Source organism: Mauremys mutica, chromosome 2, assembly GCF_020497125.1.
Source record: "Mauremys mutica isolate MM-2020 ecotype Southern chromosome 2, ASM2049712v1, whole genome shotgun sequence".
Lineage (NCBI taxonomy): Eukaryota > Metazoa > Chordata > Testudines > Geoemydidae > Mauremys > Mauremys mutica.
In genome coordinates, this window is record NC_059073.1 from 268014213 (window position 1) to 268040671 (window position 26459).

Here is a 26459-nt window from a genome sequence, read left to right on the forward strand (position 1 = left end):
CTCCAGTGTATTTGTTATTCAAATTCTTCCATGAGATATAAGCTTCTCTGTAACTCAACACTCCCCCTAGACATTGTTGCCTGCTAAAAAATTGCCTTCTAAAAAGTTTGGTTGTTTCCTGGGCATAGGCTTAAATATTTCCAATAAATCACCATGAAACAAAATGGTAAATGTTGCAGGAAACTTTGGTTTGATATAAAATGTAATTAAGAAAACTGTCACACTTATGAACAACAAAGAACAAGTTTTATGAAATCAAATGACCTTCATATGATATGGTATATTATATATGTATATGTAATATAGAGACAGAACCCCATGGTGCTGTATAGTAATAATGTAATGTGTTATAAAAAGTACCATGAGTTGGAAATGTTTTGTTAAAATGAGCCACACATGTGGCCAGATATTAATATTTTGCTCATCACTTATAATACACATAAGTACAAGTGTAAAAACCTGTATGGAGTTATGGGATCTACATCAATTCTAATTTTTTTCCCTTTTATATAATCATGCTGCTGTACTGGTACTTTAATTTAGCCAATAAATTGATACAAAAGAACATTAGCTAACCCAACAGGATATTGGCTAATTGAATGTATTTTATATGGTTATTTAAAGAAAATTTTGTGGCTGAATGAGATATTTTCTAAAATAGATGAAAATTATTGGAATACACTGGTACTAAATGGCAAACAACCCATCATTGTCAAACTGAAATGAATGTATTCAGTTTGCATAACAGCTAATTCTTTGCCCAGCAATCACTTCTTTGATGGACAGGTTAATGGCTAGCCCGGTAATGTACTCCTTTTCAAACATATTGCCTACAAGATTGTTAACTCTGTAGTTAATGATGTCTCCAAAGAGTTGATTGTGAGAAAGTAGAACCTTACTGCATTTTTACAGATTGAACTTCCAGTTTGAGAGGCTAAAGCAATTAAGTAACACTTTTAACTTTTCCTCTACCATTCTTAATGTTTGAAAAGAGTGAAGAATTTTATTTTATTTTTTATTATATTTTATTGATGTTTTGAAATTAAGAAGTAGATAAACTTGAAGCACCCAGGATTTTCACTGCAGATGAAATCAAGTGGGAGAAGGGCTTCACCTTCAGGACATAGTTGGACACACCTCACCAATGGAGAAAGTTAATCATGTCTCTTCTGTGGGATGTCAGAAACGGAACTTTGAAAGGGATATCTGCATGCCTGCAGCCGAGTTCAAAACAATGACAAGAGTGGCCACTTGACTTCAAGGGATTATGGGATGTTTCCGGTTGCCAATCACAGCGCAATAATGCATCACGTCATCCACACTGATGGAGAGTTTTCAGCCAGCTGTAAACAGAACCCACCCTTGGAAAGGATGAATCCACTGCCTTGCAGTAAATGTCTCAAAAAAAGGATGATACCTCAAACTTAGCACTCAAACCTAACACTACTGGTTCAAGAATTTGCTCTTGAGATTCCCTGTTGGAATTCTACACAACCTCTCAAAGGTATAGACTCTGAGTCTAGAAAAGCTCTATATGTTTTAGAAGCTAAGCAGCTTCTAAAGACCTCTATCCTAAATCTTTCTGTAGTGCTGCTACCAGGGGTAGCTCTATATGTTTTTTGCTGCCCCACGTATGGCAGTCAGGGAGCCTTCGGGGGCGTTTCTGCAGGAGGTCCACCGGTCCTGCGCCTTCGGCGTACCTGCCGCCGAATTGCTGCTGAAGCTGCGGGACCGGTGGACCTCCCGCAGAAATGCCGCTGAAGGCTCCCTGACTGCCACCCTCACGACGGTCCGCCCCCCCACATCCCCTGGCTTCCCACCCCAGGCACGCGCTTGCTGCACTGGTGCCTGAAGCCGCCCCTGGCTGCTACTGTATTCCAACACAAAGATAGCTCTGCTTTTAGAGTGAGCAAAGCAATTCCTGCTGTGCGTATGTATGGTACTTTATGAAGTACATTGGGACACTTAAGCCTTGGCTACACTTGCAAGTTAAAGCGCATTAAATCAGCCCTGGGTGCCCTACCTCCTGAAGTGTCCGCACTGGCAAGGCACGTAGAGCGCCTGGACTCTGCAGCTGGAGTGTTCCTGGCAATCCACCTCCAAGAGAAGCATAAAACTTGCCACGCCCTGGCTGAAATGCCCGGGTATCAGTGTGGATGACGCGATGCATTATTGCGCTGTGATTGGCAACTGGAAACATCCCATAATCCCTTGAAGTCAAGTGGCCACTCTTGTCATTGTTTTGAACTCGGCTGCAGGCATGCAGATATCCCTTTCAAAGTTCCGTTTCTGACATCCCACATGCTTATCTGCTCCGGGACAAAGGAAATCAATACTGTGGAATGCTGCTGCTATGACTGTGAGGGTGGGGAGGGGGGTAGAGGAGAAAATAAGCAAGACCGGACCAGCTTCCTCAGGCTAGCGATTTAGATCGCTGCCCGAGTCCCGCTGCCAGAGCCCCCGGGGTAGCGGTGGCAGGGCTCCGGCAGTGATTTAAAGGGCCAGGTGCCGCTACCACAGTGGAGCCCCATGCCCTTTAAATTTCTGCCAGAGCCCCAAGCCGTAGGGTAGCAGTGGCAGCTGGGAGCACTCGGAGCTCTGTTGGTGATTTAAAGGGCCCGGGGCTCCCAGCCACTGCTATCACAACCGGTAAGTCCTTTAAGTTACTCTCACCCCTGGAGACAGGGAGTCTCCTGCTGTCTGAACTTACAAGACAGCATGCTGACACACTCTCTGCCCCCCAAAACACAGTCTCTCCCCAACACACTCCTTGTCACACACATACACACAACACACTCCCTGTCACACACACATCCCCATTTGAAAAGCATGTTGCAGCCACTTGCACACTGGGATAGCTACCACAATGCACTGCTCTCTGTGGCAAAGCCACTGTGCTTGCAGCTGACAGTGTAAATACATGGCAGTGTTTTCCCTGCTGCAGTCTCCGAGGGTTGATTTAACTCCTGGCCCCCTACATCTGCAAGTGTAGCCATGCCCTTAGACTGACATTGCATTTCATCCCAAAGTCTTTAGAGAGGCAAGGTTGGTGAGGTAATATTTATTGGACCCGCTTCTGCTGGTGAGAGCTTCACCCACCTTGCCTCTCTAATAACCTGGGACCAACACAGTTACAACTACACTGCATACAATCTAAGTCATTGTTATTCGAACCAAAACCTTGATAAATAACTTCTGATTAGTCACCTTTAGCATCAAACCTTGCTACGGTCATAAGAAATCAGCCAGCATTCAGGCTGCAACTAAAGCTAAGAGATGCAAGATGACTTTGTACTAAAACATTTCTTCAATACGAATAATTTACAGTGAAATCAGCTCTATATTTGTGTGTGACAGAAATCAGTTGCATAATGGACAATAAATAGCTATAGAACTTCAGAAAAAAAGTTCTTCAACTTTTAAGCCTGGGCACAAGCAAGTTAGTACATGACCACATGATTTTATTTTAAATTTCACTTTGGAGGAATTGCAAATGTGTTGCCTAGAAACACTTTTGAATCTAGACCAAAAAAAGACCAAAAACTAGAAACCCAGCAAAGACGACAGGCATAAATCCTCATTGTTAGGCCCAGATGAGAGGCACCTCATGCAGGTGAATCCAAGTTTTCACAGAGGAAGTATGGTAATAGCATGAATCATATACCTCAGTTATCAGGGAAGTAAAAAATTCTAGGAAATCTCAAATTATAAATGCTAATAGAATTGCTAGGTCTAATGGATTATGTGTGTGCTTGTTATGTGCTTTATATTACTAACACTGTGGTCCTTTTCCCTATGCCAAAACAAGCAGGTTTGTGGTTACTGACCACTTCTGTAACAGGTAATGCAAACACATTCATGTTGTGCTATTTACTACACAATGACTCATACAATATGAGGCAGAAGATTGCAATAACTAGGATTTTATTTGATCAAAGAAGAAAAACTTATCAGAGGGGACTTGACTGAGGCATTCCAAACTGTTAAGATTATAGTCAATCCACACCGGCCTTCAAACTGGTTTTAAATGTGATGGGCTAATGGAGCTATGCTGATTTACACCAGCAGAGTCTGTCTCAGTTCCGGCAAAACCAGTTTCTAACCACAGTGGGCTAGATCACATTTATATACATTATTCAAACATGGTTTGACCTTCTCTATGGTGTCCAGCTGTGTAACCATGCAGTCCCATTAAGAATGAGGGCTGAGATAGACAGAATCAGTACTTATGCTTCAGAATGTAAGGGTATGTTTACACTGGAAATGCTATAGTAGCACTGCAGCTGTGCCACTGTAGCATTTTTAGTATAGACACTACAATGACAGAAGGGGTTCTTCTGTCATTGCAGTAACACCATCTCTCCTAGAGGAAATAGCTTGGTCGATGGAAAAATCCCATCTACACTGGGACTTATGTTGGCTTAGTTATGTTGCACGGGGCATAACATTTTTCACAGCCTTCAGAGTTGTAGTTAAGCCAAACTAATTTCGTAGTACTAATCATTCCTAAAATGAACATTTGCAAGAGTCTGGATGGACTTTTATCCCCTATATGCACAGCACACACTGCAGAACTGGCCAGGGGCATAGTAGGTTTTAAGGGGTTTTGGAAGGGGTAAGGTGTTTGTTTTTGACTGCTGAGACTTCAGTTACTGGTCACTGTGAAACAAAGAAACTGTACTTGATGGATGACTAGTTTTATATAGCAGGGCAAATCCTGTATTCCTTTGATGTCAAATTATAGCGCATCCCTTGACATGCATACCAGATATCCTCTCTCGAGGCCTATTCACCTGTTGCTGCACAGGATGTTTACATGGTAACTCATTAATGCATATACAAATTTGACATGTAATTCCCCTTTACACTGAAAGAAAAAAGCAGTAGCTAAGTGCTGTACAAATATTTTATCTGGAAAACTGAAATAACAAAATTAGACTAAATTAAAACTACAGTGCTAACAATTTCAGCCAGATTTTCACTCCTTGAAACTTTTAATCAGATCTCAAAATAAAATGTTTCACTTTCTTTAGACAGCCGTGAATTTTTTGAGACAAAAGTTTCATGGATTTGTGATACTTGGTCACATTATCTTTCTTTTGGATTGTACAAATGCAATGCAATAGAGCTTAAGAGAACTTGTCAGTTTTAGTTTTGGCTTTGCTATGTGCATTCAGATTACAATATGACTGAACTGATACAAAAATCACACAAACCAAAACTGTGGAGTTTTACAGAGGTCTAAGAAAGGGTGATTTTTCTACTTCAAAAAGTACAAGGAGAAATATTTACAAAGCAATAACTAGCAAAAGGCCACAAATGGAGATTTTCACTTTCTGAAGCTGAATAGCTATCCTAGGGAACTGAAAACTACATTCACTCTTCCTTCATGTCAATTCTATAACAGGATCTCCAATTCTAATGCTGTACATATATGTCAAACATACTAAAAGGCAGTGGATTTAATGGCTATGTTGGAGTTCAGGACTTGCAATTCAAGCTAGCAATAGAAGTATTTTATGTCAGGTGCCATTTTAATCAAACATCTTCTTGCGTTTTAAATTTGAAAATCCTTACAAGTTAATCCCACGATTGAGCTACTCAGTAAGTCCAACCACTTCTGTGGCAAGACAAGTCTTTATGAACTAAATCTGTTAGTAGAAAGCTGAACTGCTGCAGAGCAAGTGCTAATAACCTCATTATCCAGTGGGGGCTATGCAGACAGTATGGCACAGAATCCAAACAAAGGATGCATAAAATCACTTACAAGGTTTTAAAACTGGTGCCCTGCAAAGCACAAATTCAACTGAAATAAGGAAATATGTTATTACACATACTGGCTTCAGTTGACATTATTTTCTTTTTGAGTATGATTAAAGTGAAGGTGAATCAGTGCTGAAACATAACTATACATTCTTTACAGTAATATTCAATGACATTTTATTTGCATGAAACTTCAGCACTCAGACCAAACAGACTAAAATGAAGTGTAGCTTATTTCTTCTGCCACCTGTTATGGGATCTGAAACTTACTTTCTCAATCAACTGATTGACTTCCCCTCTCACATTAAGCTAGCTAGAAGGCTTGTGATGAACAATTTTTTTTTAAAAGGCATGCTTTAAATTGGTCATTGCCACTTTCATGTTCCATGCTCTGCACATAAATAATACATTAATCACCCTTCAATGAACCACAGAAAGGACAAAAACAAGATCTGATTAGCAGAGTCTACTTGACTCACCCATTATCCTACTTAGTGCCGCAGTCCTTGTGGGTGATTCACTGAGACCCTCAATCCCACTGTATAGCGAATGGGAAATTCTACGTTCTCTGTCATCCAGTATAGTGTCTATAGGCAGCTCTGGCCCAGGAGGGCTTCCAGGTGACTCCAACTGCATAGAGAGAGGAAAATCAGCACTGAAGTCCATTTAACAGCATGGGGGAACGATAACAACTTGCCTAAGGCCTGGACCCGGCTGGGCACCAAATACGCTAGAACTTTTCATCCTGGACCCAAAATAATTTGCAACGACAGCTCTGCTTAATGACCAACTTTCCATGACACTTTACACTGCACCTCCCATGGTGCCTTGTCAGATTTCAACCCTTTCAGCAGAAAATATGTAGACAAAAAGCATTTTGGTCTACCTTTGCGGCATAATTTCTGAAATATACAGTTTGTGTGTTTCAATCTTATCTGACAAACAACTTGGCCTCTTTCACACATTGATAGGCTGTCAGGACAAGACTCCTTGAAGCAGCAGAGAACAGGGAACTCCATTTGGAATTGGACCTCTGACCGTTTTTGAAATGGTGAAATTTGCTCTTGTGCATAATTATCATGGGATCCCCCATGAAACTCCCTGTCGTACACATTAGAATTGACATACATGAACACATGCTGTTTATGATAAAGTCTTTGCTCACACTTTTCACCCTTAGGGTAAAGAGATTTCACATGCCCATCAAATCTGGGAATGTCCCATGTTTTCAGGGCCTTTCACAGCATCCCTGTCAGTTACAGAACAATCAGCATTTCCAAAACATGACAGGTCCCTTACACAGCCCAGAGTCCTCTGCCCAGCACGATTCCTCAAGACAGTACTCCCCCATTTATGAAATACAAGATCCCCTATGTGGTGCAGAAGGATGTTGCTTGGCCATGCAAATAAGGGGGGAAAAGAACAAACACCATTTCTCTCCCCCACTCCCAGCTGCCCTTCATCAGAACTGTCTTGTGTGTGTCTGGAGGGAGCCCCTATGTTTTCTCAGGAAGAATCTGGTCACCTCTCTTTTTATACGCGCAGAATAGATTTTCAGAATGAAGAAAAAATAGGTTTTCCTCAATGTACTAAAGAGAATCAGACTTCAGGGAAAGCGGAGCTCTTATATGGTGAAATAAATATAATTTGACATCATCTAAGGAAGCGATACTGAGGCTCCCAAGCTGCAAGTGGCTCTTCAATGTGTCTCCTGTGGCTCTCTGCAGCACATGATATTAAAGCACTGTGTGATTTAATTATTAACCAGTCTATGGCCTGGTCTACACTAGGACTTTAATTTGAATTTAGCAGCGTTAATTCGAATTAACCGTGCACCCGTCCACACCAGGAAGCCATTTAGTTCGACCTAGAGGGCTCTTTAGTTCGAATTCGGTACTCGGTACCCCGACGAGGGGGGTAGCGCTAAATTCGACATGGCTATGTCGAATTAGGCTAGGTGTGGATGCAAATCGAACTTACTAGCTCCGGGAGCTATCCCACAGTGCACCACTCTGTTGACGCTCTGGACAGCAGTCCAAGCTTGGATTCTCTGACCAGCCACACAGGAAACGACCCGGGAAAATTTGAATTCCTTTTCCTGTCTGGGCACTTTGAATCTCATGTCCTGGTTGGACATCGGGGCGAGCTCAGCAGCACCTGCAACGATGCAGAGCTCTCCAGCAGAGGAGTCCATGCAATCCCAGAATAGAAAGAGGTCCCCAGCATGGACAGACCGTGAAGTCCTGGATCTGATCGCTGTGTGGGGCGATGAGTCTGTGCTTTCGGAGCTGCGCTCCAACAAACGGAATGCAAAGACCTACGAGAAGGTCTCCAAAGCCATGGCACTCAGAGGATACAGCCGGGATACAACGCGTGAAAATCAAGGACCTGAGACAAGGCTACCAAAAAGTCAGAGCGGCAAACGGACGCTCCGGAGCACAGCCCCAGACCTGCTGCTTCTACGAGGCACTGCATGCCATTCTAGGTGGGTCTGCCACCACTGCCCCACCAGTGACCGTGGACTCTGAGTATGGGATAGTGTCGAGGGGCAGTTCCTCGGCGATGTTCGCCGATGGGGAAGATGAGGAAGGGTTTGTGGAGGACGACGCAGGCGACAGCGCTTACAATACCGCTTTCCCCGACAGCCAGGATCTCTTCATCACCCTCACAGAGATCCCCTACCAACCCTCCCCAGCCGTTAACCCGGACTCAGAATCAGGGGAAGGATCAGTCGGTAAGTGCTATAAACATGGAAACATTTATTTTTTAAAAAACAGGAATAAAAAAATATGTAAAAACTATATAAAACCTTTTGCTTAAAAAACTATATAAAGAGAAGGTCCACACAGATAGGGATGGAACAGAAATCCTCCTGGGACAGTTCCACGAAGCTCTCGGCGAGCAGCTCGAAAAGTCTCCACAGGAGGTTCCTGGGGCGAGGTGCCTTATTTGGTGCTCCGTGGAAGCACACTCTTCCGCGCCAGGCCATCCTAACGTACAGCGGAATCATTGCCTCCACCAGCATTGCAGCGTACGGTCCTGGTCTGTGCAGGGATTCGAGCAGCATCCGCTCTCTCTCTCTCCGAGTGACCCGCCTCAGGCTAATCTCGTTCGGCGACTGCTGCATCTAATTAGGGCAATTAGTGTACTGTTACTATTGTGAATGCTTGACTTTTACTTTGCATAGCAATGACCTTCGCTTAACAGCCACGTGTTGGAGGCCACAGAGGGAAAAGCATACAGTGATCTTTCCCGTGCACAGCCGCGAGGGGCTGGAACAGGGTCAGACTTTATGCTTTACAGATTGCCTTCAGCGGGAGGGCACAGCTATCCATTAACTGTTAAGCAGCCTATAGTGTAGTGCTTACCAGGCCTGGCTGCTACACGGATTCAGCTGTACCGCCCCGCTTGTCCGATCTCCTGTGCAGCCAATGAAAGCGTATTCCGAAATCTCGAACTTGTGCTGAGAGCTCGTGAGACTAGGTGCCCTGTATGGTCTTGTTCACAGAAACTGACTAGACTGTGTTCAGTGTTCGCAAACACGTATCTTTTCAAGGAAATCACTTCCTTTTTCCCATCACACAGCTGCGGCTCTTTCACGAACTGCCCCGGCATCCCCCTCACAGAGGCTGGCGCAGATTAGGCGGCGAAAGAAAAAGACTAGGGACGACATGTTCTCGGAACTGATGGCTTGCTCCAGAGCCGAGGCGGCCGAGCAGAGACAGTGGAGGGAGACCCTATGTCAGCAGCAGCGCTCACACAGCGAACGGGAGGACAGGTGGCGGCAGGAAGACCAGCAGGCGACTCAAACGCTGCTTGGGCTAATGAGGGAACAAATGGACACGCTCCGGCGCCTTGTAGATGTTCTGCAGGACCGCAGGCAGGAGCAGAGAGCCCCCCTGAACTGTATCTGCAACCGCCTTCCCCCGCCACAAAGTCCTGTCCCCCCCTCACCCAAAATCACAAGAAGGAGGGGCGCTAGGGGCCGTGAAAACTGTCACTCCACCCCAGCAGAGCGCTCATGTACCAAACAGCTCTCATTCCCTAAAGTGTGAGAAGTGCTTCCCTTCCTGGATCACCCAGTCCCAAATCCAAGTTTCATCCCCCCACTGTGTAGTTGAGTATTAAAAGTAGTTTGTTGTTATTCACTGTTTCTGTCACGTTTTCCTTATCAGAAGACTTTGTGTGAAGGGGGGGAGGGGTTTTTTAATTGCATAGGACAGCCTCCATTACCAGGGTACAGACTTGGGGGCAGGATCAACAGCAGGACACACACAGACTGCAGTCACTAGGCACTAGGGTCATTCTGGGAGGTGAATGCTGCCCCGGGTCAGTCTGTGAGGTGTATGCTGCCCCAGGGTCCTAGCGCTTGACATCCACAAATGGCAAGGCAGGCTGCCCTTACCATGCCCTTCCCCCCTAGCCACGAGCCTCTCCGATGCCCTGAGCCCCAGCAAGAGCCCTCATCCACGGACACATACTCACCTTTCCCACACACCCCTCACCCCTTCCTACGCCCCAACCCCCAGTCCAGAGCCTGCATCCAAACTCCGTCCCAAAGACGGCACCCCTCACCCCTTCCTGCAAACCCACCCCTTCCTGCACACCCACCTGCAAACGTCCTCCTCCCAGAGACCGCTGTAGGAGCAGGAGCCTGTCATTCCTCTAGAGTAGAAGCGGTCTGGACATCAGTGCACACCGTACCCACCACAGTCCGCGTCCATGTTTCAACCCTTGAACAGGAATTCATAATTAAAGAAAACTTTATTAATAATCAGTGTTCCATTAAAGTTATTTTAAAACGTGTGTTGGAAGGGGGGAAACCTGGAGAACGGGGTATGTAACCGCAGATCGAAGTCAACAGTCACTGAAACAGGCTCAGGTTCAGCTTCTCTGTAAATCAACTGGAGAGTCATAGGTTACCCTGCTCTCCGAGGAACCTATCTTTCAAAGCCTCCCGGATGCACAGCGCTTCCCGCTGGGATCTTCTATCGGCACGGCTGTCTGGCTGAGCGTAATCAGCAGCCAGGCGATTGGCCTCAACCTCCCATCCAGCCATAAAGGTCTCGCCCTTGCTCTCACAGAGATTGTGGAGCACACAGCAAGCAGCAATAACAACGGGGGTATTTTTTTCGCTGAGGTCCGAGCGAGTCAGTAAGCTCCGCCATCTCCCCTTGAGACGTCCAAAAGCACACTCCACCACCATTCTGCACTTGCTCAGCCGGTAGTTGAAGAGTTCCTTCTCACTGTCCAAGGCGCCTGTATAGGGCTTCATGAGCCAGGGCATTAGTGGGTAGGCTGGGTCCCCGAGGATCACTGTAGGCATCTGCACATCCCCAACCGTTATTTTGTGGTCCGGGAAGAAACTACCTGCCTGGAGGTGTTTAAACAGACCAGAGTTCCTGAACACATGCACGTCATGAACCTTGCCCGGCCACCCCATGTAGATGTTGGTAAAATGTCCCTTATGGTCCACCAGTGCTTGCAGCACCATAGAAAAGTATCCCTTTCGGTTAATGTACTCGCTGGCCTGGTGGGCCGGTCCCAGGATAGGGATGTGAGTCCCATCTATAGCCCCACCGCAGTTTGGGAATCCCATCGCGCCGAAGCCATCTATGACGACCTGGACGTTTCCCAGGGTCACTACCTTTGAGAACAGTTGCTCAACGATTGCGTGGGCTACTTGAATCACAGCAAGCCCTACGGTAGATTTGCCCACGCCAAAGTGGTTCGCTACTGACCGGTAGCTGTCTGACGTTGCAAGTTTCCAAAGGGCTATGGCCACTCGCTTCTGCACAGTCAGGGCTGCTCGCATCCGGGTGCCCTGGCGCTTCAGGGCAGGGGACAGCAAGTCACAGAGTTCAAGGAAAGTGCCCTTACGCATCCTGAAGTTTCGCAGCCACTGTGATTCATCCCAGACCTGCAGCACTATGCGGTCCCACCAGTCCGTGCTTGTTTCCCGGGCCCAGAATCGCCGTTCCACACCATGAACTTGACCCATTGCCACCATGATCTCCACTGCGCGGTGTACCCTGCTTTGTGAGAGGTCTGCGCCACTCTGTGACTTCCTGTCCTCACCGCGCTGACGGAGCCTCCTTGCCCGATTTCTCAGCAGCTGACTGTGGAAGAGGTGGACGATAAGGTGCGAGGAGTTGACAATGGCCATAAGTGCAGCGATGATCGCAGCGGGCTCCATGCTCGCAGTGCTGTGGCGTCCGAGCTGTAACCGACCAGAGAAGGGCGCGAACAGATTTCCCGCCGGCGCTTTCACGGAGAGAGGGCGGGAGTGACGGTTCAATGATGACAGTTACCCAAAACCACCCTTGACACATTTTTCCCCCCAGCATGCATTGGGGGGAAATCCCAGGATTCCAATGGGCAGCGGGGAGTGCGGGAACTGTGGGATAGCTTCCCACAGTGCACCGCTTCCAAAGTCGACACTGGCCCCATTACTGTGGACTCACACAGTCGAACTAGTGTATTTAGTGTGGACACACAACTTCGACTTCATACGGTCGATTCCACAAATTCGAATTAAGTTGATTCGAAATAGTCTTATAGTGTAGACGTACCCATAGTTATTAACCAATCAGGATGCTTTTACTATGTTAACCACCAATTGTAGTTGATAAAATAATAACACTTGGTCAGTCATTTTGCTGTGAGAATAATACGACTATATAGTACTATAGTAAATGTAACAATGAATTCACAATAATGTGGCTCTTTTGGGTAATGTTGATCACTGATTTGGCTCCTGAACCACTGAGGTCTGAGTATCACTGATCTAGGGGCAACAGCATCTCTAACTGTTCGCCGCTCTGCTGAGACTTCCAATAAGGGTCCCAGGAGTAATGTGAACACGTGTCCACAAGGGAACCAGTTGAGACTTCCAACTAGTTTCACTTAGGCCAATAACCATGGACATGAGACTTCATCTCCCATTATCCAATTCCTGAACTGTCCAATATCTCTGCTTATTGAGCTTTGTTGATGTGCCTGAACCACAGACATTTGGACCCTTGTTGTTACTAATAACTGAGTGATGATGGGCATTTTGGACAAAATGTCAACCCTCGGCTTAGCTATTAAATTAATTTCATTTGTGAACTGAATCCAGATCCCCGAGGAGAAATTCTGATGAACTAATATAGCACAAATAATTGTGTTGTTTTGTAATCATTTAGGGCATCAAAGATCAGTATGTTTTGGCCATTTTATCTAAAGTTGTGTTTAGAACTCAATGTACAATATTCTTATATGAATCCTTTAGCATATAAATATCTCACGATCTATCAAAATACACTAGTGCCCAGATCCTGCAAGGTACTGAATTAGGGCTGTCAAGCAATTAAAAAAATATTCTTGATTAATGGTGCAATTAAAAACATTAATCTCAATTAATCACACTGTTAACTAATAATAGAATACCATTTATTTAAATATTTTTTGATATTTTCTACATTTTCAAATATATTGATTTCAATTATAACAGAATAAAAAGTGCATAGTCTTCACTCTGTATTTTGTTTATTACAAATATTTGCACTGTAAAAAACAAAAGAAATAGTATTTTTAAATTCACCCAATACAAGTACTGTAATGCAATCTCTTTATCATGAAAGTTGAACTTACACATGCAGAAATATGTACAAAAAACTGCTTAAAAAAACCCCAATGTAAATCTTTAAAGCATACAAGTCCACTCAGTCCTACTTCTTGTTCAGCCAAACAAGCTTGTTTACATTTGCAGATGATAATACTGCCTGCTTCTTCTTTACAATGTCACCTGAAAGTGAGAACAGGCATTCACATGGCACTGTTGTAGCCGGCGTCGCAAGATATTTACGTACCAGATGCGCTAAAGATTCATATGTCCCTTCATGCTTCAACCACCATTTCAGAGGACATGCATCCATGCTGATGACGGGTTCTGCTTGATAATGATCCAAAGCAATGTGGACTGACGCATGTTCATTTTCATCATCTGAGTCAGATGCTACCTGCAGAAGGTTGATTTTCTTTTTTGGTGGTTTGGGTTCTGTAGTTTCTGCATCAGAGTTGCTTGTTTAAGACTTTTGAACGTATGTGTTGTATCAACCAGGCAAGGAACTAACAAACTTCATCAGGACTTTATTTTTAAAGTGGAAACCTCTTTACCAAGCTGTTGCTGCACCTTCTGTAACTCTCACTTTGCCTTCTCAACTCCTCCCCCCTCCTCCCTGTTTCCTGTCCTTTCAGACTCCCAGCCTGTGCGCCCAGTTCTAATAATTTCAAGCAACATCTAAACGCCACATTCCCTCCTCTCTTAAGAAACTCTCCCAATTAAAATAAACATTGTTGTTCTAACCACAGGAACAAATAGGAAACAAGACACTATACTAATGGCAGAAATATTACACTGAAAACACTGTAGATACTATATAACACGGTCGCTAATCCAGACAGGTGGTTGTCTGGGTCTGACAGGCCATCTCAATGTCTTCTTGTGTTGATACTACGGTGAAGTCATCCAATGCAGACTGGGCTTTGGCATGATCTCCTCTTGGTGCAGAGGCAGGTGCAAGATAAGAAGCATTCCATACCTACCCATCAGAAAGTTGACAGGTGTAAGGTCCCTTCTTCTCTATGATTTTAAGAGGAGCTGTGAATTTATGGTTCCCTTTGCGTAAAATTCCAGGTTTTCATATTCTATTGAAGGAACCACACTCAAACTTTGGTTCCTTAGCACCCCGCTGTTTGTCTGTGAAAGCCTTATATTTTGCTTGGTTCTGTTCAACTGTTTTTCTCACATCATCCTCAGTTGGGGCCTCAGGTCACGTCTTTAACAATCCAGCAATGTTCAGTTTAGTATTCATCTGTTTCCCATGCAGTAACTCTGCAGGTGATCTTTGCGTTGTGGCATGTCGTGTAGCCCGGTATGCTTGCAAGAAATCAGTAGTGAAGGGTATCCACAATCGCCCTTCCAGTTTAGCCGTTTGCAAACCCTCTGTTAAACCGTTCGATTTCCCCACTGGCTTGAGGGTAATACAGGGATGACCTTCTGTGTAAAATGTTCCTCTCTGCTAGAAAAGTTTCAAACTCCAGGGAAGTAAATTGACTACCATTATCTGAAACCAGTTCTTTGGGGTTACCTTCCCTGCTAAAAACCGAAGAGAGGAACTTAATTACTGTAGCAGAAGAGATTTGCAATGTAAACTCTATCTCAGGCCATTTACTGAAACAGTCTATTAAGGTGATGGCATAACAACAGTCAATTGGAGCAGTATCAAAGAGTCCTACAATGTCAATCACTACTTTTTCCCCATGCAGATTCAGGAAGAGGAACAGGCTGTAATGGAGGGGTACATGTCACTGCTGTCTTGTCATGCATTTGGCAAGTGACACAGGATTTTATGAGTGCTTCAGTTTGAGAGTCCATCTCTGGCCACCAATACAGATCCCGTAGTCGTCGTTTGGTTTTGACAATTCCTTGATGAGCATCATGTACCAGGTGTATGAGTTTTGACGAATTCTTCTGGCACAAGTAGGTGGTGTGAGCCTCGTAGCACACAGCCATCGAGCAAAGAAAGTTCATCCCAAACTCTAAAATAAGGCAGCAAAACTGGGTCAAGGTTTTTAGGGTTACTGGGCCAGCTCTTTGTCAGAAATTCCCATAGTTTTTGTTGAATTGGACACGCTAAACAAACAGCTTGAAATTGTTCTCTTGTAACTGCAGTAAGAGTGTTTGTAATAAGCACAACTACAACATCCTCATCCTCCGGTGGACCATCTGGTGAAGGCAAAGGCAGGCGAGAAAGGCAATCAGCTACCACATTTTTGTTTCCAGGCTTATATTCCAGTTCATAATTGAAAGAGAGTAGTCTTGCAGACCATCTAGCAATAAGATACCCTGCTCTTCCCAGTCCTTTCGTAGTGAGCAACATCGTCAAAGGGCTTTGGTCTGTGCACAACCTGAACATGCGGCCCCACAGGTAAGTTCTCCAGTTTTTTCAGTAGCCCAGACACAGGCAAGTGCTTCTTTTTTGATTGTAGAATATTGTCTCTCAGCATTACTTAGTGTCCTTGAAGCAAATGCAACCGTCTTCTCTGTGTTGTTCTCATGAAGTTATGTGAGGACAGCCCCAAGTCTATAATCAAAAGCATCAGTAGTTACAATTGTGGACAATGCGGGACTGAATAGTGCAAGTACTGGACTATGTACAATCAAGTCTTTCACCGTTTCGAAACCAGCTTGTGCATCCGTTGTCCACACTAAGATTGAACGTCTCCGTAGTAATTCTCGTAATGGTTCAATGACAGAAGCATAATTGGGAATGAGTTTTGCACACGAGGAGGTAAGACCCAAGAAGGAACGTAAGGTTTGCAAATCTGTTGGAGGAGGAGCATTTGAAATTGCCGGGATATGATCTGGATCAGGTTTTAGTCCAGTCTGTGAAATTTTATGCCCCAGAAAGGAGAGTTCAGTTTGTCTAAATTTGCATTTGGACCTATTGAGCTTGAGGCCTGCTTTGCTGATGCAGTATAGTACAGACTGCAGGTTATCATCATGCTCCTCAGTAGTATTTCCAAACACGATAATATCATCCAAATAGCACTGAACTCCATGTTGATTTTTCAGAATCAAGGACATCATTTTTTGGAAGGCACTTGGGGCTGATGCAAGACCGTATGGAACATGTTTAAAACTAAATAGTCCCTCATGTGTAATAAATGCTGTGAGGTCTCTGCTATCTTCATGCAACATAACCTGGTGGTATGCACTCTGCAAATCAAGAGTAGAAAACATCTTTGCTCCACGGTGTTCTGCAAATACTTCTTCTATGTGACGAAGAGGATGGTTGTCAATCACAATAGCTTTATTTGGCTCCCTTAAGTCCACACAAAGGCGAATGCCTCCACCCTTCTTCTGCATCACTATTATAGGTGAAACCCATTCCAAGGAGTTAATCTCTTCAATAATGTCCATGTTACAACTTTTCTAAGTTCCTCTGAAACAGCTTCCCTGACTGAAAATGATAAGCACTGTAATTTCTGTCGTACAGGAATCACAGTATTCCACATTTTAACTTAATGCAGAAACCCATAAGCACAGCCGAGTTTCTCTTCAATTGGGCGTTGGGGCCCAGCTGAAACTGGTGTGTGTACTGCAAGAGTGCTTTGCTGAGGAAGATCAATTCATCCATTAACTACCCTGAGATTTAAAGCAGCCAATAAGTCTCTGCCAAGGATAGGAGTGCCTTTGTGGACAATGTAGAACTCTGCAGTTACACAGCAATCACCAAAAGTAACTATTGCTGGCAGGCAGCCATGTACTGGAATATGGTTTCTCAAATAGCTCACCAACTGAAGTTTGGGTTCAGTAAGGGGCAAATCTTTAAAGTAATGCTAATAGATGGAATCAGGTAGTATAGATACTGCTGAGTCAGTGTCCAACATTAGCTGAATAGAGTGTGATTTGCCTGAGGGTATGGTGGAAATGTTTACAGTGCACTTTATCTGTTCTGGAATATGTGCAGTAGTGGTTTTGTCCACGCTCAGCACAGTAACATCTGGTCTTGTAACTGCATGCACCTGTTGATTGAACTGGCTACTGCGACATACTTTAGCAAAATGCCCAATCTTTCTGCAATGATTGCACTGAGCTACTTTTGCTGGACATCCTGTGTGGCTTGCAAGATGTTGTGGGGATCCACAGCGAAAGCTTTTACTGTATTTTGAATTTGCTGATTCAGTGGCTTTTCATTAGTTTTCCTCCTGCAATTGTTTGTCTGCAGCGATAGTGAACTTTTCTGCAAAGGAGTCACAGCCTGGACTGTGCCTCCTGAATCCCTGCTCATTATTTTGGCTTCAGCTGTAGCTGACTCAACCTGAGTAGCAATGGTTATTGCTTTTTCTAGTGTAAGTTGTGGTTCTAGAAGTAAGCATGCTCTTACATGAAACATGGTTGTTTTCTCTATGAGCTGGTCTCTAATCATCTCATCTGCCATATTCCCAAAGTCACAAGTTACAATCAGACTTCTCATGGAAGCAATATAACTGCATTATAGTCTCCCCTGGTTTCTGCTCACGCTGGCAAAATCTGTAGCAATTAGCTACTACATTCACTTTTGGCACAAAAAAGTTCTTTAATGCAATCTCATATTTATCATCTGCAAGGGGAAAAGTGTAAAATATACCCTGCCCTTCTGCTCCAAGGCAGTGGATTAGCAGAGCAAACTTTCTTACTTCAGAAATCTCTGTAGCACTGATTGGAAGCAGATTAGTCTCAAACATATGGATCCCGGCAGTAAAAGCAATTGGAGGCTCACCTGGGCTTTGCAGAAAGGGTGCAGGTGGGTTCAGAGGCAGAAGATCCATCCTCGTCGCCAAAATGTTGTATCAACCAGGCAAGATACTAAAAAACTTCAACAGGACTTTATTTTTAAAGTGGAAACTTCTTTATCAAGCTGCTGCTGCACCCTCTGTAACTCTCACTCTGCCTCCTCAACTCCTCCCCTCTCCTTCCAGACTCCCAACAGCCAGCGCTCCCAGTGTTAATAATTTCAAGCAACATCTAAACACCACAGTATGCTCTACACCTCTTCCCTCTCAGACTTTGGAAGGCACTTTAGATTCTTAAACCTTGGTTTGAGTACTTTAGCTATGTTTAGAAATCTCACCTTGGTACCTTCATTGCATTTTGTCAAATCTGCAATTAAAGTGTTCTTAAAACGAACAACATGTCATCATCCAAGACTGCTATAACATGAAATATATGGCAGAAAGCGGGTAAAACAGAGCAGGAGACATACAATTCTCCCACAACAAGTTTAGTCACAAAGTAATTATTGCATTTTTTTTTAAACGAGCATCATCAGCATAGAAGCATGTCCTCTGGAATGGTGGCCAAAGCATGAAGGGGCATAAGAATATTTAGCATATCTGGTATGTAAATATCTTGAAATGCTGGCTACAAAAGTGCCATGCGAATGCCTGTTCTCACTTTCAGGTGACACTGTAAATAAGAAGTGGGCAGCATTATCTCCTGTAAAGGTAAACAAACTTGTTTGTCTTAGCAATTGGCTGAACAAGAAGTAGGACTGAGTGAACTTGTAGGCTCTAATGTTTTACACTGTTTTGTTTTTGAGTTCAGTTGTATAACAAAAAAAAATTCTACATTTGTAAATTGCACTTTCACGATAAAGAGATCCCCCTATAGTACTTGTATGAGGTGAATTGAAAAATACAATTTCTTTTATTTTTATAGTTCAAATATTTGTAATAAAAAAATAATATGCAGTCAGCACTGTACACTTTCTATTCTGTGTTGTAATTGAAATCAGTATATTTAATAATGTAGAAAAACATACAAAAATATTTAATAAATGTCCATTGGTATTCTACTGTTTAAACCACGATTAATCACAACTGATTTTTTAATCATGATTTTTTTTTTTGAGTTAAATGTGTGACTTAACTGCCATTAATCGACAGCCCTATACTGAATCCTTCCCAAAAATATTTGGGGCATGCTGCAATCCCTTGGAAGTCACCAAGCATTGAGAGTACTCGGCACTTCTCAGGAATGGTCTCCAAAGGAAGAAGAACAGTTTACATTTTCACGACTTACAATAATAAGCAGCATTTTTAAAACAGTTCCCCATTATGATTTATACTATTCAAATTTCCAGCATGACAAAGAAATATATGCTATTAAAGTCTTTAAATAAAATCTGCTTCAAGAGCTACAAAACACTCAACTACAATCTTCACAAGACAGGCTTTGAAGTCAACCCAATGGGCTAACATCATATGACATTTGGTCACTGGCTCAATGCCAGGAACACAGGATGGGTGAGCATTTGAGAAATTCACTGCATTCCAAAGATGATGACCACGAAGACCAGAGTCAGAGGTCATACGTCTGTAAAAATTATTATTTCTGTTCCAAGCTATCATATGTTTAATATAAATGAGCTATTTAATGAAGTTCCAAATTGTGGACTTATCTTTCCCCATTTGATAAGCACTGGGGAGATACTGCATTGAAGGGTCAACACAATTACAATTGGAAGCACGTCAAGCTGCAGGAGAATAATAAACTTGCAGTGCAAGTGAATTAGACTCAATAAGGTTTAAATTGTGAAATGAGGATTTGTTTTATTAGTTTCTTTTAAATTGCAGATTACAAGTGACAGCTTTACTAAAAAGTAAATTAAACAATATTCCAAGCCTCTGATGCAAAGAAATCAAAGGCAAATTTGGGAAGAATAAAAATGTTAAAATTTGAAATGCTGTAAAAAAAATATGTAGAGTATTCAGGAATTTAACTTCCATGCCAATTATATTCAAAGATGAACAGTCTTTATTTCACTTTGTTTAAAGAAAGTGTAAAAATGAGTCTAAATAGATTAGTACACTCCTGCAATCAAATGATTTATTTCCCCAGAAAGATAGCCCTGTATTACTGAGTTCAAGTAATAAATGTCTAGCTTTTTACTGAACCATATAATGTGATCATTTTCCATGCGACAACCAAGCTCTAAAGACAACTATCAAACTCCCTTGTGAGACAATCCCAACAGATTTTTAGAAAGATGCAAGAAGAAAGTTTAGAATCATAGCGAAATGCATAGAAATTCACACCAGGTAGGCTAATAAGCTGCATTGTGCATAAAGAATAAACAACAGGATCATTGTGTTTAGATGGTTGTGCTTTGTAACAGGAACCATGTATTTTACTATTTTCATGGGAAAGACTTTTTTCAATTTCTAATTAGCATCTCAAAGGAGAGATCTAAATAAAGACATCAACAGTCAGCTACACAAATATTTAACAAAAGATACAATGCCTTTTCTAAACCAACAAAAACTGGATGGGGGGGTACACAAAGGGCTTTTCAATAAATCTTTTGCCTATTCTTGTTTCAGGAAAGTTTGTGTAAAAAAATATGTCAAAGTTGGAGTAAATGCTGCTAGCAAGACAAAGCAATGGACAGTAAAAGCAACGGTACAGTAAAAATAAAGAGCTGTTGTTCCTGATAGGTGGCTTCATTCGCTCTTAAACTGGTTTCATTGCTATCTTGGCATTGTTTAACTTGATTAACAGATAAAGGGCAGCTAATGTAAACAAAATCTTACAAGCTTCCCATTTTCAATAAAGGCATGACTACAAAGACTAGAGTCTCACAAAAATGCTACTGTCTCCCATTCATTTGGCTCAATGATTACTGGTAGCAGCAGCATCGCTCCATGATTCCACCTTTATGCACTAGTACTAAACTATAATGGGCTGCATTAAGCAAATCATCACAGAATCACAAGCAAAATGTTCCACACTGCAGGTTGTGTTCATCTTAAAGGAGTTGGGTTTTGGTTGTTTTTTTTAAACTAAGAATGAAGATCTTCATCATGGCCCTTTATCATTCAGATGAGAGCCAGCTGTTTGCTAAGAACTATGTGCACTATCTGCTCTTTATCTGGATTATAAAAGGACAACTAACTTGGTCCTTGTTACTTAAACAATATCGTCCCATGTGAAGTTATGACCGTAAGTATGCAAAAGGTTATCTGCCACCAAAATATTCATCTGTATAAGTGATCAAATCAAATTTCATATCATGCATCTTTACAAATGGAACAATCATCCAGCTCTCTCTCATTCCCATTAAGAATGTAATTTATCAAAACTCTGACATGAAAGCATTTGTGGTTTTAGAGGAGTGGCTATAGAAATTTGTTAAATAGAGCACTGCATTCTAACTTTAGAATTAAATTCCTTTCTGGTGCACAACATTATTCTCCAAGCTTTCTTCTTCCCTTCTCTTCTGCTTTTTGTAGGCGAAGGTGTCCAAATTACTCAGGCCTCCTTTCCCTAAACAGTTCCTTTCAGAATACTACTGCCAAAATTAAATGGGTTTTTGATTGTTAACATCTAATTTAGCTTCCCAAACCAGGTACAAACATGTAAAATGGGAAAACTTAAGCACTGACCAGTGAGGAGGTTAATTCTGGTTTGTGTGCTATTAATTATTTTGTATAAAAAGTGCTTCTGGTGTCCACAGCACTGATTCAGTGCACCAAAGAAATAACAGATCTCTGCCCTGACCGACTTACTGAATAAAGCCATGGCCAGCATAACACAAAACCGCACACAGAATGATGCAAGTCCATCCATCTGGAACGCTTTGCAGAAAAAGTTGCACCATAGGTTTTGGAGGTTTTTTGTTTTTTTTGTTTTTTGTTTTTTTTTTAAATCAGGGATGGGATGGAGCTTGGCATGCATTTAGTGATAGTCTGTTTCAGCATAAGAAAAACATAGGTGAAGGAGATAAAGGGAGTAGATAGAAGAAAAGGACTGAGCAGAAAGAAGGGAATAGGAGGTGGTGTGGGATGGAGTTATGAAGAGATGTGAAGATGAGGATTTGGGGTACATCTTGCCCATAATTTACTTGTAAAAATTTCCAGATATGTTTAGAGCTTGGAGTTTGGCTACATGGCAGATTTTTTACTGGCTTAACTATTTGTAAGAAATTGGCCATCCTACTTGAGATATCTTTTCTGACACAGAATCTCTAATTAGTGGCACTATCCACTCCAAGAGAGACTGGAGGTTGGAATATGGATGTACTACATGTCTCAGTATGGCAACTAGCATTAAATGCATTCACACATATACAAGCAGGAGGGCTAATTTGTTTGCCCTGTTTCCTCCCTCCATAATGCACCCAAATTTCCTCAAAGTGATGAGGGAAAGTGGATGGGACAGGTGAGCCAGTTGAGGGCTCTATTAATAGATGAGGGCAGGGGCTTGCTATTGCTCTCTAGCTCTGAGCTGTGCTGTTCTGCATTCAGAAGGCAGGAGGAAGAGAAATGAGCAGAGACACACAAAGGATTTAGGAACATGGAAATCTACCAAACATGTTTTCTTTTGGCATGTTTGGAGCTAAGTGAGTCTCAAAAATTTCTTGAAAATACTTAATGGAACAATTAGATTATGGAAACCTTTGTCCTATGGCAACATGAGTGACCATGTACTGGTCTCCCTCCTGATAGCAGATATTCACCTCTCTCATACAATGAGTAACTCAGTGCCAGTATGGGTATCTGTCATTGCAAGCTGTCCAGGATGGAGGGAGAAGGGGGAATAGAGCTGAGCAAATAATGATTATTCTTATTTTCTGGGCTCAATACATATGCCTGACAGCTGTGCTGATTTGGCGGGTGCTGGTGCTTGAGGGCTGTGCATGCATTATGGTGATACAGAAGCCAGCTGTCTGTCCAACCAGCACAATAAAAAAAATATTTTAAAAAGTAATGTAAGGAGCCATTTTACATTGTAGGCACCTCAATGATTTAACAAGAAATGCTGGTGCCATGACACAGGGCGTCAATGTGCGAAGTGAGCAGAAAGCTGGTTGATAGATCACTAGAAACCTGCTGGCAGGTCCAGAAAACTTTATTAAATATAGCCAATATTAATTTTAAGACCATCCTACTGTAAACTCTACCCATCTCTGCTACTGATGTTTGGCACAAAGTACATCACTTAACCTTTCTGTGCCTCAGTTTTCCAGAATATTTGGGGGTCAATATACAATACTAGTTATTCGCAGGAGAGGTATTAGCCTGGATGGGGAGGGATGCAAAACCATGCTCTGAAGCGTCCCTAGCCTCTGTTGCCAGAAGCTGGGAAAGGGTGACAGGGGATGGATCACTTCATGATTACCTGTTCTGTTCATTCCCTCTGAAACACCTGTATTGGTCACTGATGGAAGATAGCATGCTGTGCTAGATGGACCATTGGTCTGACCCAGTATGGCTGCTCTTATGTTATGCATCACAGAGTACCCCAAAATTGTAAATTTGATAATATAGATTTTAGCTAAAGATGAAATTTCATTAAGTTTATTTAAAATACAAACAACCAGAAAAACCCAGAATGTTTAAGATATATACTCATCACCACCGGGCTAGCACCATACATGTAATATCAACGGCGTGATTTCACTTGAAATGGCTGAGATAGTAAACACAGGTTTATAATGGTTTTGCAACGTTTATAACTGAGATCCTGACAGACATTTAACTACATGATTGTGCCTTTTCTAGAGCAGAGAAATTCAAACACCTGGCTTGGTTTGAAGTTTATTCATAACAACAACTCTCTCCATTCTTATTTCAATATTTGCTATATCACAATTTACTTGAAAGCTTGGATGGATTATACTCTATCTTCTGGTGAGTTAATGAAAACTTCTTCTATAGACAATGCTCATTGCTTATTACTAAAGCAATAACAATAATATTTTTTACTTTCTGGGAAGTTATACAGGTCTCTTTTGATTCTACTGTGTTATATTTGACCAGTCAGTACAAATGATCTCCTCATTAGCACGTTGACAAAGACAAAATGCGATGTTTATGTAGTTTTTACAGCAGTTATTGTAGCTTCAATTGCTTTATAAGCTTAGTGTGGCACTGGAGTTGTATAAAAATAATGTGAATATGACAAATGAAATATTTGAAAAAGCTTTCCAAACCTTTCAAACTGCTCAAATTGAAGTAAGCTCAGAGTTTAGAAATGTAAAGATGCTATTTAATTTAAAAAATCTAACTATCCATTCCTGGTAGAAGCATGGGACACCGGTCTACCAATCTTACTGCCATTCCATTCAATGGCAAAACACTTATTTCATTCAGAGGAAACAGGATTAGGCCTTAGACTGAAATTCTGCTCTGAAAAGGGGCTCTAAAATGTGCTATTCTACACTTCCACTTTATTCTCTCTATCCTCCTCTTTCCTCGGGCCCCAACTCCAGATTAAATGGACTAATTTTACAAGTAAAAAGATAACCATTAAAAACAATATTTACAAGGAATTCAAAAAAATTCAATAGGTAAGCTTCAGGTACCCCACATCCTTAATATCCAATTGATTCTATCTTATTGCTAACAATGGGTGGGGTTACAAGACAGTATCATGTAAGAACCCACCTTGATTTTCAAATTGCAAAATTGTTTACTGGGCTGGCATCTTAAATAAAGAAGCTTTTTCCTATCAGCTAGCCTGCCAAATACAATATGTGGACTGAGAGCTAGGCAGGATTCTTACTTCATAGGAACTTTTAATGGTTTTGCAGGCAAACCCCTGGGGAATTGCAATGGTGTAAAGAAATGTAATTAGAGTGTCGTGTAATAAACAATTTTGATGATACACAAGATGAAACATACATAATCTAGCTCCCTCCACCTTGTGTTGTCTCTGCAAGACTAACAGGAACATAAACTATTTTTTGTCACCATAGTTGGCAGATACAACTCTAACAAACACAGGGACTACAACCAGTCAAACAGGAAAGTGCAATTTTTACATACATTCTTGAGAATACAAGCACGATTTCAGTTTTGACCAAATTCTCCAAAAGGCAAGACAGACTGTCTTTTCTCTAATATTTTACTATGACAAGAGGTAGAATTTTCTTTATGACCATCTGAAGATGCAGAAGTCGACTCCTGATGAAAATACTTTTTCAAACACACTTCTCTTTGGATGAGTTGCATTAGTCTTGGCCAGCCAACCTCCCCGCCGCCCCGCCCCTCTGCCTACCCGTGGGATTCCCCCTGTGGCGCTGCGAGCCCCGTGCCGCTGTCTGAAGCAGCTGGCAGCACGCCCCTTCGGGCCGGTGGGGGGAGAGATAGGGGGAAGGAGGCAGAGGGCTCCTGCACTGCCTCCTTCCAGGCACCATCCCCCGCTGCTCCCATTGGCCGGGAACAGGGAACCGTGGCCAATGGGAGCTTCGTGGGTGGTACCTAGAGGAGTGGCAAGAGCAGCGCACGCACAGAACCCTGAGCCCCACCCCTCCCCCAGGGGCTGCAGGGACAGGGTTCCTGCTGCTTCCTGGAACGGCGCAGTGCAGGGCCAGGGGCCAGGGAAGGCAGGCAGGCAGGGAGCCTGCCCTGGCCCCGGTGCACACCGCTGCCACCCCAGAGCTGCTCTAGGTAAGCGGCGCTGAGTTGGAACCCGCACCCTGCACCCCAGCCCCCTGCCCTGAGCCCTCTGCCATATCCCACACCCCTCCTGCACCCCAACCCCCTGCCCTGAGCCCCCTGCCACATCCCACACCCCAACCCCCTGCCCTGAGCCCCCACCACATCCCACACCCCTCCTGCACCCCAACCCCTGCCCTGAGCCCCCTGTCACATCCCACACCCCAACCTCCTGCCCTGAGCCCCTGCAACATACCACACCCCTCCTGCACCCCAATCCCCTGCCCTGAGCCCCCTGCCACATCCCACACCCCAACCCCCTGCCCTGAGCCCCTGCAACATACCACACTCCAACCCCCTGCCCTTAGCCCCCACCACATCCCACACCCCTCCTGCACCCCAACCCCCTGCCCTGAGCCCCCTGCCACATCCCACATCACAACTCCCTGCCCTGAGCCCTCTGCCGCATCCCGCACCCCTCCTGCACTCCCTGCCCTGAGCCACCTGCCACACCTCTCACTCTCTTGCATCCCACCCATCAACGCCCTGCCCTGAGCCCCCTGCCACACCCTGCACACCACCTGCACCTCAGCTCCCTGCCCTGAGCCCCTGCCGCATCCCGCAGCCCTCCTGCATTCCCTGCCCTAAGCCACCTGCCGCACCCCTCACTCTCTTGCATCCCACCCACCAACGCCCTGCCCTGAGCCCCCTGCCACACCCTGCAC

At 43.4% G+C, this 26459-nt stretch overlaps 1 protein-coding gene across 10 annotated transcripts in view; it reads right to left on the reverse strand.

The window, feature by feature from the left end:
• The window catches only part of PARD3 (par-3 family cell polarity regulator), a 648875-nt gene that overhangs the window by 194119 nt on the left and 428297 nt on the right, over positions 1–26459 (reverse strand). For all 10 annotated transcript variants that reach the window (XM_045004634.1, XM_045004629.1, XM_045004631.1 and 7 more), the window contains one exon: positions 6243–6393. In XM_045004634.1, coding sequence (XP_044860569.1) covers positions 6243–6393 — 151 coding nt within the window. The remainder of the gene's footprint in view (positions 1–6242; positions 6394–26459) is intronic.